Source organism: Terrapene carolina, unplaced genomic scaffold (assembly GCF_002925995.2).
Source record: "Terrapene carolina triunguis isolate 2854851 unplaced genomic scaffold, T_m_triunguis-2.0 Scaffold211, whole genome shotgun sequence".
Lineage (NCBI taxonomy): Eukaryota > Metazoa > Chordata > Testudines > Emydidae > Terrapene > Terrapene triunguis.
This window is the reverse complement of record NW_020664562.1, coordinates 33,303,310-33,315,623: the sequence shown is the minus strand read 5'-3', so window position 1 is coordinate 33,315,623 and position 12,314 is coordinate 33,303,310. Positions and strand designations below refer to the sequence as shown.

At 38.9% G+C, this 12,314-nt stretch overlaps 1 protein-coding gene across 2 annotated transcripts in view; it reads right to left on the bottom strand.

The window, feature by feature from the left end:
- Positions 1–1,192: 1,192 nt before the first annotated feature.
- LOC112107614 (quinone oxidoreductase) overlaps positions 1,193–12,314 on the bottom strand; it is a 19,503-nt gene continuing 8,381 nt past the window's right edge. Inside the window, exons 2-9 of one of the 2 annotated variants that reach the window (XM_024201393.1) lie at positions 11,842–11,958; positions 11,355–11,507; positions 9,421–9,584; positions 8,253–8,304; positions 5,824–5,973; positions 3,169–3,270; positions 2,965–3,060; positions 1,193–2,657 (exon numbers count right to left, since the gene is read on the bottom strand). In XM_024201393.1, the coding sequence (XP_024057161.1) occupies positions 2,496–2,657; positions 2,965–3,060; positions 3,169–3,270; positions 5,824–5,973; positions 8,253–8,304; positions 9,421–9,584; positions 11,355–11,507; positions 11,842–11,952 (990 nt within the window). In that variant the 5' untranslated portion in view covers positions 11,953–11,958 and the 3' untranslated portion in view covers positions 1,193–2,495. Of the gene's footprint in view, positions 2,658–2,964; positions 3,061–3,168; positions 3,271–5,823; positions 5,974–8,252; positions 8,305–9,420; positions 9,585–10,363; positions 11,088–11,354; positions 11,508–11,841; positions 11,959–12,314 lie in introns of those variants that run through there. The other variant, XM_026655959.2, reaches the window with a different exon arrangement.

Genomic DNA, 12,314 nt, shown 5'->3' with positions numbered 1-12,314 from the left:
AACATCCATGTATCACAAACACATTGTGTTTTATATTACCTGGATTATATCTTGAACAGCCTTAATTATATTAGTAGTGTAATCTACTCTGTATTTAGCTGAGATTAATAAGAAGGCCAGAAAGTTGTATGGAGCACTGTGAAAGGGTGCAGAGGCACTTCTTTGTCTGTGGCAAATGAATTAACCAGGCTTACGAACAGGACTAGGTGGGAGAGGCTACTTAGAAGGCAGTACGATTAATTCGGGGCCACAATCCTGAGTTCCATGACCTGGGAAACACCGTTACAATCTGATGTTTTAAATGGTTGTGTATTGCCCAAAACATGAAATTTGCCCAGACACACACAAGTTATCAAATGATTAACCCAGTAGGTTTTTGCTGAATGACTTCACCAGCCTATAAACAGTTAAAGGGATAATGAGAACAAAGGAAATGATGTGGAGTAGTTTGTTATTTGCTTGTGTCTTCAATAAAACTGTTCGATGAACAATGTTTTAATAATCACAGGCCCTTTCATTGATTCAAAGTTACAAATATAAATGGTAGCTTTTGGATATGAAATTTATTTGTTTCACAGTAGGATGCCTGGGGAGCCTATACAGATACACTGGCAGGGAATCCATTTAAAAAAGGAAGAGCACTGAACCAAACAACAGGTATAAACGATTGATGTCAGCTAACTGTACTTACTGTAGGCTCCTCAGAACTAAGAAAGGCCTTTGGTGAGCCATGATAGCATCTCAGTGACAGTTTTCAACTGGCAATGTTCCAGTTTAATACACTGTAACAAATGTTTTTCCTGTCTCTTATTTATGTAATACAATTATCATTCAAAACAAATGTTGCTACATTTACCCCTATGGAATTCAAAACAGATTACACACCAAATGTTAGAAAATAGTGCAGATTTTTAGAGTAAGACTCTTCTGGCATACCAAGAACTAGATAATACAGTTTGAATCCATGTCAAGATCTGTTGTTATTTAGAACCAATGACCAAAATATTTCATATTTGCATGTAAAGTGAGAGTATGGACAACATGGTACTACCAACTTCATTAGTGGACTAGCCCCAGGATAGGAGTATAGGGAGGACCGCTCTTTGCTCTGTTCACTAGTTTAATAAAATACAGAATGTGGTAACAGAAAACAACAAAAATGTAAGCGAGCAAAAACAAATCCACACTTGTATAACAGTTTGTTTACTGTTTATTGATATTGCCAACCAAGAACACTGTCTAGCAGTTAAACCAAAATAGCCATATTTGATTATTAGTACTTGTCCTGGGCCACAAGGTAGAGAAATTAAATTCATTCATGAAATGACCTTCAAATAGGACTACAAAATGAAGGCAAGCTAGACCTGGATTCTGCTGCAAGATCCCCTAGTTTCTATAGCATTCTGGTATGGCAAACGCAAATTTCTGCTGCAGATTAACAAATTGAAAAATTGAGATTTCTATTGTATTAGATATGAAGAGTAATACAATCAGTACAGAGGTCCTCATTTCATAGAACATTCATTTGTTTTACAGAGTGGTCACATTTTCAATATGCTGCATATTTTTGTATTCATGAAGGGGACTGATGATTAGCAAAAGACAGTTTGAATTCTTGGCACCCAGGAGGGAGGCGGGTCCTCTTTCCTTCCCATTATGAGGGAACTGACTTTAAATTCAAAAGAAAGAGGGAGGGGATTGAACTCCTCATTGCCCTCCCTTTCAATAGCAAGGAATCAGCACATTATCTGGCTATTTCTGCTAAAATGAGATCAGTAGTAAAATAATGAATGATGACACTGGGCTTCAGAGTCATCCTCCCATTGGGATAATTTGGGCAATTACACCTCTCAGGATATTGTTTGAGGCAGATTCAGGAACACAACGCTGCACCTGTTTACATTCAATTCACATCAGGGAGGCTCTTAGCAACCATAAGGGCCAGAAAGTTAATGATTTTAAAACCAAAGTTTGAATTCTAAAGCACACTTCTGTGGCAGATGGTGAATAGCAACATATTTTGTGGCTACAGAACACACAGAGCCCTACTTACACATATATGTCGCTCCACTTTAAAAGACAGGCTGAAAGCCACATTCTGCACTAGCTAAAGCTTCCCTGTAGTATTCAAGGGAAGCAATAAGTACAGCATTGTACAATATTCCAACCTGGATAGGACAGAACAGATATCAGTGACAAGACCAATGCAGAAAGGAAAAAGATGCAATTTCCAGGTCAGCCAAATGGGGGGGTTGGGGTGGGGGGGAAGGAGGGGAAAGAGTACTTAGAAGCTTAAATCTGACTCTCTGCTTTTCATTACATAATAAAGCATTTTCATTTAAGGCATCCTCCCTGTCTAATTTAGACTTGCTATTACTATAGAATATCTGTGATCAACTCTATGTTTTGTAAAACATACTAAATGAACCATATAAGCAAGGGTGTAATTAGAACAGCCACAATATAAGTGGAAAGAAACTTTATTACATGACTTATCATATAAGGAGTACCATCTTTCCCAAAGCACCACTGCTGTTAATGAGGTGTTCATGAGCCTTAGCAACTTTTTCCAATGGATATTCAGGGCCAACTACAGGTTTAAGCCAGCCAGCTTCTATACCAGCAAGAAGCGCGGTTTCACATTCATGCATCAACTTCTGTATAGTGAAGATAGTATTTACTGTAAGTCATGTGCACTTTTAAAGTATATTACATGTTTATACAAAGTTTTAATCCAAATTTCACAATTAAAATGCATTTTATTACATTTCTGAGATTTATCAATTCTTCTACGTGTTCATTTAGAAAAATAAAGTTTATATAATCTAATAAAATTGTACCCTTACACCTCAAATCAAACCCAACTATGCTATTTTGCTAAACATTTAATTTGCTTAAACTAAAAGTTTATAAGTTATTAGAATAACTCCTCTAAGTAAATTCTTTGAACTAAAAATGCCTTACCTTAGTTGCACAAAATAGACTAACCCCTATTATGCTGGATTCTTTCATCATAGTGTCCCTGGGGTTTATTTCAATTGGACCTCTACTCCCCACGATCTGATACAAAAAAGTTTTAAAATTTAAAAAAAAGAGAGACACTTAATCCAAACATTTTTCAATGAATTATAAACTTAATTTGAAGGCAATGACAGCGAAAATACTTACCATCACCCTTCCTCCAGGTGACAGTAGTTGTAAGTCAGTGGCGAGATTAACATTAGCTAGCATTTCTATTATCACATCAACTCCCCGCACATCACTGAATTCCTACACAGAATATAAAGAGAGATAACCAACTGAGAAAAATTCACATTTGGGTGTCTGTGTATATTTCACAGGCTATAGGTAACCTGGGGTTTCTACATGTTAAGTCTGACATATCTAATGCAATTCTGAAAGTCGATCTTCATCATATTGTGACTTGCTGGGATCTGAGTTTCTAAATGCTCCCTCCCTTCATGAGATAGTAAAGCAAATAGGAAACACAGCTAATACAAGTACTATAGTACAATCTCTTTATCATGTAAGTTGAACTTACAAATGTAGAATTATGTACCAAAAAAAGCTGCTTTCAAAAATTAAACAATGTAAAATTTTAGAACCTGCAAGTCCACTCAGTCCTCCTTCAGCCAATCGCTCAGACAAACAAAGTTTGGTTATAATTTGCAGGAGATAATGCTGCCCACTTCTGGTTTACGTCACCTGAAAGTGAGAACAGGCATTCACATGGCACTGTTGTAGCCAGCGCCGCAAGATATTTACGTGCCAGATGCGCTAAAGATTCATATGTCCCTTCATGCTTTAACCACCATTTCAGAGGACATGCGTCCATGCTGATGATGGGTTCTGCTCGATAATGATCCAAAACAGAGCGGACCAACGCATGTTCATTTTCATCATCTGAGTCAGATGCCACCAGCAGAAGGTTGGTTTTTCTTTTTCGGTGGTTCGGGTTCTGTAGTTTCTGTATCTGAGTGCTGCTCTTTTAAGTCTTCTGAAAGCATGCTCCACAACTCATCCCCCTCAGATTTTAGAAGGCACTTCATATTCTTAAACCTTTCGGTTGAGTGTTGTAGCTATTTTTAGAAATCTCACATTGGTACCTTCTTTGCGCTTTGTTAAATCTGCTACGAAAGTGTTCTTAAAACAAACATGTCCTGGGTCATCATCCGAGACTGCTATGACGTGAAATATATGGCATAATGCAGATAAAACAACAGGAGACATACAATTCTCCCCCAAGGAGTTCAGTCACAAATGTAATTAATACTTTTCTTTTTTTTTTTTTTTAAAACAGAGCATCAGCAGCATGGAAGCATGTCCTCTGGAATGGTAGCGGAAGAATGAAGGGGCATACGAATGTTTAGCATATCTGACAGAACTACAAAAGTGCCATGTGACGCCTGTTCTCACTTTCAGGTGACATTGTAAACAAGAAGCGAGCAGCATTATCTCCTGCAAATTTTAACCAAACTTGTTTGTCTGAGCGATTGGCTGAACAAGTAGGAGGATTGAGTGGACTTGTAGGCTCTAAAGTTTTACATTGTTTTATTTTTGAATGCAGTTTTTTCTTGGTACATAATTCTACATTTTTAAGTTCAACTTTCATGATAAAGAGATTGCACTACAGTACTTAGGTGAATTGAAAAATACTATTTCTTTTGTTTCTATTTCAGTGCAAATATTTGTAATCAAAAATAAATATAAAGTGAGTACTATACACTTTGTATTCTGTGTTGTCATTGAAATCAATATATTTGAAAATGTAGAAAACATCCAAAAATATTTAATACATTTCAATTGGTATTCTATTGTTTAACAGTGCGGTTAATCGCGATTAATTTTTTTTGAGTTAATTGCATGTGCTAACGCAATTAATTGACAGCCCTAGTTATGATTAAAGCTAAGATTTAGTCATGGGTATTTTTGGTAAAAGTCATGGACAGGTCACGGGCAATAAATAAAAATTCACAGCCCATGACCTGTCCATGACTTTTACCAAAAATACCCCTGACTAAAACTCTACTTCTGGGGCCCCATTGGTCTGGGGGCCCCTGCTGGGAGGGAGGGGGCAGCCTGCTCCAGTGCTGGGGGTTGACTGCCACCCTGGGACCGCTGCTCGGGCAGTCCCCAGGGCACCCCCAGGACCACTACTTGGGCAGTCCCTGGAGCCAACCACACCGGCTGTTGTTCCGGCGGTCCCCATAGTCAGCTGTCTGGGCCGCCCGAGCAGAGGCCAGTGTGGCTGGCTTCGGGGCGATCCCTGGGACCACTGCTCGGTTGCTCTCTGGGGCCTCCCTCAGGACTGCTGCTCGGGTGGTCCGCAGGACCGCCGGAGAGCTGGCCCCAGGTCGCTCCAGCAGCAGCTGGTGTGGCTGGACACTGGGCGCCCGAGCAGTGGGAAGTCACGGAGGTCGCAGAAAGTCACAGAATCCATGACCTCTGTGACAGAATCACAGTCTTAGTTATGATTTAATATTCTTGGTATCCATATCTTTAAAATTAACAATTCTCCCTTGAGCAGAAATTAAAAGGTTGTGTAGATTTTGCTCAAATGGCAGACCCCTACAGAACCCTAATCTTGGTTCAAAAGAAAAATATAAAGAGCTGTTTACCGAATGTTTCATTTCATAAAAGTTACAAATAGAAAATATCTATCTAGTTCATCTGGCTGTCATCACAGGATTGCCATCTATAGTACATTTTCTAGTCAATTAAAAGGAAGATAATTGATAGAAACCAAAATGGATTTTGAATATTTTAATGGAAGGAGAAAGAGGGTGAAAGATCTATGAAACTTTCAATCTGGTAGTAAATTACCTTAATCTTATCAACGTAATCAGCTTCTCTGTGATTAAACATTTTGTGGGCTCCATTTCTCAAAACTATGTTCATTCCTTCTTCAGTTCCAGCTGTGCCTAAAACCTTTAAACCATAAGCTCTGGCAATCTGGCATGCTGCTATTCCAACCTGGAAAAATGAATTACATTTCCCTTTACCATTTATTTTCCCACTCTTAATATAAATATCACCTATCAGTGACTCAGTACTTTACATGTCAAATTAACTTAAAATATGTTTTTATGCATAACAAATCACTAGCATAACTGAAACAGTATTTTGATTTACATTCACACACACACACCCCACATTGTGTACTAGTAAAGGTGCTGCACACACAATATACCTGACACAAAACCAAGGAAGTGAAAAGTTAAGCCATGTAACAGTATATATGATCTTTTCTTCCCACAGACAGACACTACTAACATGATCACCATATACCACAGATAATGTATCACAACCTTGACTCTTAACTGCAGAATAAGTCCATTTAGCATCTCATTCCCCAGACTCCCAACATTACCATAAACAGACGAGACTCCCTAGTCTCACTGCCCCTTCTGCTGAGTCCTGAGAAACCACACTCTAGTTTCAGAAAGCCAAAGGAAGCCCTGCAAAGCGTAGTTGCCAGATATTGTGAGGACCCCAGAGAAAACTCCCAAGCAGGGAAGCCTCAGAGGGTAGCAGATTTTGGAGGGGGAAGTAAGCACATGAGCCTCCATTCTTAGGCAGCAAGTAAAACCACTGGAAGCCTGGTCAGACACTGATCCTGCCAAATAAACATCTGCATTCCCTACCACCACATCCTCTCATCCCTGCTTTATATTTCAGTTGGTGGTGAGAGGTGTTTTATTAGTGCCAAGCAGATGTAAAGTCTTCTTAGTGCCGGAGGACAAGCAGGCTTCAAGTCCATGAGGCACATCACAGTCTCAGCTGGCTCACACTGACTGCTTACATGGTGTGCAGAATGCAAAAGAGAAACGAAGAACAAGCATTCACAAAACTCTGCCTCTCTTTTGGGGTTACTCTCAACCTGGTTCCTCCTGCAAAGGCAGGTTCTGCAACTTATCCTGACCAGCCCTGGAGACAGACACTTCCTCGGCTAATTTAAGTGCTGTTATTCTCTTCTACTGGTAGCAAACTGCCTCATTCCATTTCTGTTACCAACAGAATTCCATCTGCTGTCATTTATGGCTTTGCTAATGAAACTTGCACCCAGGAGTGTTATGTAAAGTAAACAAACTGCCTTCCCCATAAGAAATCCTCATGACCATCACTCTTGCCAGGGGCTTATCAACTGACCTATTTGAAAAACCGAAGTCACCTTTGACATTTACATTTCAAACTAACACACGGCATGACTAGATTATCTCAACATCCAAAAGTTGTTCAATGAACAACCTGAAAAGAATGCAAGATTTAAGGATCATTGTAGAAGCGTATGTCAATGAAAGACGTACCACACACATCCACGCTTATCACTATAGTATGTGTCTCTTTGCCTACTCTCTTCTCACTGCACTTACAAAAACATTTGCAACAGTCTGCAAATCTATAGAGGATAATCTTATTTGTGGACCATGTCATTGTAAAGCAAAAACATGTGTGTGTTCCCAGAAGCATATAAAAGAAGTGGAAACAGAAAATCAAAACTCAATTTATGAAAATAAAGAAAAAACATATTGCTGAACGTCCTTCTAGTCTAGTATATTACAAGAGATCTGAGTTTTCTCTCGTGTGAGACTTTCATAATCAGCCTTTTGCAGCCAACCGAGTAACTCAACAAAACTTGGCCAGCTCGCAACAGTTTTTCCAGCCACTGGAAAGGGGAAATAGAGGCCACTTAAAGTTTAACTATTCCCTCTTACTCTACCTCAGCCTTCTTGTTTATTCAGCAGAGCCAAAGGTTAGCCTTTTGTAAACACAGAAGCTAGTTGGGAAAACTTAAAGTCCATTCAGGTATGATATTATCTCCTCCAACATCTCCCATTTTCTAGCTAGGTTATAGTTAATGGGTGAGAAACAGCACAGAAAGTCCCCATCCAGCCAGTGAGCATTTCTTGCACAACTAAGGATAGTTTGCCTAATTTTTCAAAACACAACTTTTCCTTTAACTTTTCTCTGAGGCAGACTAGCTGTATGGCTCCTGACCCAGCTTCTGACCGTTCTCCACTTTGTGATTACACCATGGGATGCCCTACATATGATCTAATTAAGTTCATATGACATCAGCATTTGGGGCCATATGTGGTAATTTGTGCAGTTTCAGGCTGCTATATTTTGGATGATAGGATTTAACTTTAAGTGTAAAGAGCCTTCATGACAGAGAACCATTTGCCTTAGAACCAATCACAAAAATAGATACACAAAATACTTGCTAACTTAAGTCTTTTCAAAATACTTACTCCTCCACTTGCCCCATGGACTAGCACAGTTTCCCCTGGTTTAGCATGCCCTCTAGAAAACAAAATGACAGACATTGAACTATTTAATACATTATAACTTGAGCAGATTCTATGCATTGTCTAGCCATAAGATGTAGTTGGGTTATATGAATTAAATATAAATCTTTTTAGATCACATTCAATGCGCCTAATTTTCCTCTCTTTAGTTTTACACTGAGTTAGTCCTGATTCATTCTGGGATTAGAGAAGAGAATCGGTTCTTATATCTTAATAATTCTAAAAACTCTCATTCCTGAATGTAAATATAGATATAAGCTACAACAATGGGAGTACCAGTTTCATGGTTGGTATAGGTGTGTATTAACACTAGCCTAATATTCAAAACAACATTTTCTTCAACTTCAGTCTTCCAGGTTTTAAAATAATCTACCCATACTTTTTCAAAGGATAAACTAGATTGCCCAATGCTTTGTTCTACGCATTTATCTAGACTGGATTCCCAGTCCTGATCTCTTATCCCCTAGCTGACAAGGCACTCTTGTCTATCACTATAGTACAGATTTATGAATCAATACCATGGTGATTGGCAGGGTTAAATACTTAGATAGATGAGCTAGTAGGAGTTCTGCCAACAGCTCCTGAAGACAGAGGTGATGGAAAGATAGGTTACGCAACTGCAACCCCTCGGTTCAATCAAGAAGCAGAAATTATGACTGAAACAAGTCCTATCTAGTCCTTCTTAAGGACAGTGGTGAGGTAAAGAGGGGTAGAAGGAGGAAAACAATTAACTCATTTCTTTCAGTGTATACACTTTTTTATTATATAGAGTGCCCATCCCAGTTCTGGGTGCCCTAGATGCACTCTTAAAAATACAATCTTAAAAAGCAAAAGACGGTCAATTACCTCCAGATCACAACCCTCTGATAATAATGTAGGCAACACATTTAATTTAACCCTCCAACAGAATCCCCACCAAAGTCCTCCTCCCATCACTACCCTACCTAAGAAGTCTCCCATCTCTTTATGAAAGAGAGAGATAAAATAGGCCTTGCAGTGTGCCCTGAAAAGGTAAGCCATGTAACTGGCTATTATGGATGGCGTGTCTACTCTATAGTTTGTATTTTAAGTCTTCAAAAGCAGAAGATACAAACAGAGCATGGCATCTTACTTTTGGAAGAGTGCACGGTAAGCAGTGAAATATGGGATTCCAATGGCAGCACCTTGCTTGAAGTCTAATTTATCTGACAAGGGGAAGACTGTGTCAGCTGCAGCAACTGTATAATCTGCATAGCCACCAGAGATGGTACCATTAGTAAAAACCCTGTCACCTTTCTGGCAGGAAAAAATAAAAAAAGATTTAGACACAAGTTCCAAGTACTTTAGTCAAAGTTTGTTACGTAACACTTCTCTAAAAGTTTTATATATAATTATCTTCCCGAAAGGATTTTATAAAAATCAAGGAAGTGAAATCTCTGCAACACAATTTTGTATATCCAGATTTCAAAAGGTATGTGTGCAGATTACATCCTAGGTTCTATATCATCACACACAAAGCTACTGCATGATTAAGGTGATCCTTAATGAACCTGAATTCATCCAGCTGGACTCCACAAGGAAAATGTCAGAAACATTTTACAAGCTTATGAAAAGCACTTAAGCAGTTTTTGAAGCCTGAGAAGTATACATTCTTAACAGGAATAGTTATTGGTAATAGTTATCGTTGGGAGTCCTTCAACAGGATAAAATCACAACCTCCACACAAATCACCAAGTGGGCTGTGTGAGAAACAGGGAATAATACACATCCCAACACACAGGGTGTTTTAACACTGATTTCCAGCCCTGCCAGCTACCGAGTATCAACTACTTTGGTACTGGTTGTGAGCTGCATATAGCACATCCCAGTTCTTAGAACACGGTAATTTCATGTTTTGTACAATTTTTCCTCAGTTCCGTACATTCTGATCACTTGTGGGTGTCTGACTTTCAAAATCATCGTATGATTATCTTAGTACCTGCATAGCATGTAAATCCCTGCGCTTTGATTTGCTGACACCTATTAGCCAGAGTGCCAAGATCTGCATAATTGCTATGTGGCTATTTCTTACGTACCATCAATATGCAAATCTCTCTATTCTGATTGGCTCCTCTATTCAGCCCTTTCAAGCTGTTTGTCTGCAACTATTGCTCTCATCTTCTTTCCCTTCAGTTTAAGCAGAAAATGCCAAAATTTACATGAAAAACTAAAAGCAAAGAAAATGGAGCTGTCAATCTGTTGAAACAAAAAGTGTTTTGTTTATTTTTGAAGTTAACACCTCTGCCTTATTTTCCATCTCCAGGCCAGCACGGCTCTTGTCTCCTCAATAACTGTCATATATGACTTCAGAATAGGAGAATCCCAACTCTCTACCCCAATACAGTTTTTAAACAATACATATTCTACTGTTAGTCTTTGGTCAAGAATCTTACTCACCTGTAAGGAAATAAAAGAGAAGGCCAATTAAAAAACCCCACACACATTTATCTTTTAACAGCCCACTTTTTCCCCCTCACCAAGATATGGTTTAACCAAAGGGCAGCAGGTGAAATATAACCATGAGACAGCAGCTGAGTATTTAAACATTGTTATCAGTAGATACACCTTTCATTTTTTTCCCCTTCGTTTTAAGTCTGAATATTAAAAATATCAGCAAAATAATCTCAGGGTCCTTCCTGTCAGTCCAGGACGATGATGACAATAATTACAGCAATCTTGACATTTATAATACACCTACAATGCTTCAAAAACGTTTCTGGATCAAGACTGCGTAAACAAAACCCCAATCCTGCAAGCAGCACCATGCAGTCAGGCTCCTGCACCGGCGCTGAACTCCACAGATCTCTATGGGGCTCTGTATGGGTGTAAGGGACAGCCCTGAGAGCCACTTGTAGGAATAGGCCCATTAATTTGACCCGGATGCATGCATTTCATGGCCAATTAGAGGTCCTCAAAACCCAGAGGAAATTCTGACAGGCCATAAATTATAGAGGTAGCAGTAAGTACTGCAACAATAATGTAGGGAAAGCATAAGCAATCAATTAAAAAAGGAACAGAATATAATACCTTGAATACAGTTACATGGTCCCCAACAGCTTCAATTACTCCAGCAACATCTGTGCCAGGAGTGTAAGGTAAAGCTGGTTTTCTAGCATGAGCACCAGAACGAATATACGTCTCCACTGGGTTTACACCACATGCATGGACTTTGATTAAGACCTGAAGAGAAAATGTTATTTGTTACATATCATTACAATCACCATAATTTTGCATCAACAGCTTAGTATTATTAAAGCAATTGACTTGACTATTAAAGAGCCCTTAGTATGGATGTGAAACAATTTTGGAAAGTCTTTTGTATTCAATATGTAGACTGTGTTAGAATAACAAAACTAATTAGTTAAATCTGATGCCTGTGGCTTTATTTATGTATATGCTGCTCAACCTACTCATATTCAGAATTAAGATGGTTCTGCTTTGGACACTCACTCAATTCATACTCAAGTCATTACCATTCAGTGCAATTATCTTAGTTTACAGCTATCATTTCCACCTGATTTTCTTTCGGATTCGGCAATAAGACATCTGACAGGAGCTTAAGCACTTCAGGTCCACCAAATTCAGAAACTCTGACAGCTCTCATCACATTTCTTCCAGTTGCCATAGTGATCTGAATATCAGAAGATGAGAAAATACTGCATTAACTTCACAATCCAGTTTTCACTTCAGAGGGAAGGGATCAAACTCCCTACATTTAGACAACAGTTTAAATCAGGGGCTCACTACTGATTTCTTTTCATAGAAAAGATGGTCTTTCATCTTACAAATCTTGCAAACGAAGAGCGTTACCACCATCTCCCATGGGAATGTGTGGGCTTTAAAGTGAATCAAACATGTAAATAACTACATTAAAAATATGAGTGCAGTAGTTCCTGTATTAGATATCATGCCATAACATCTTGAGCAGGGTTTCTCAAAAAGGGGTCGCCGCTTGTGTAGGGAAAGCCCCTGGCGGGCCAGGCCGGT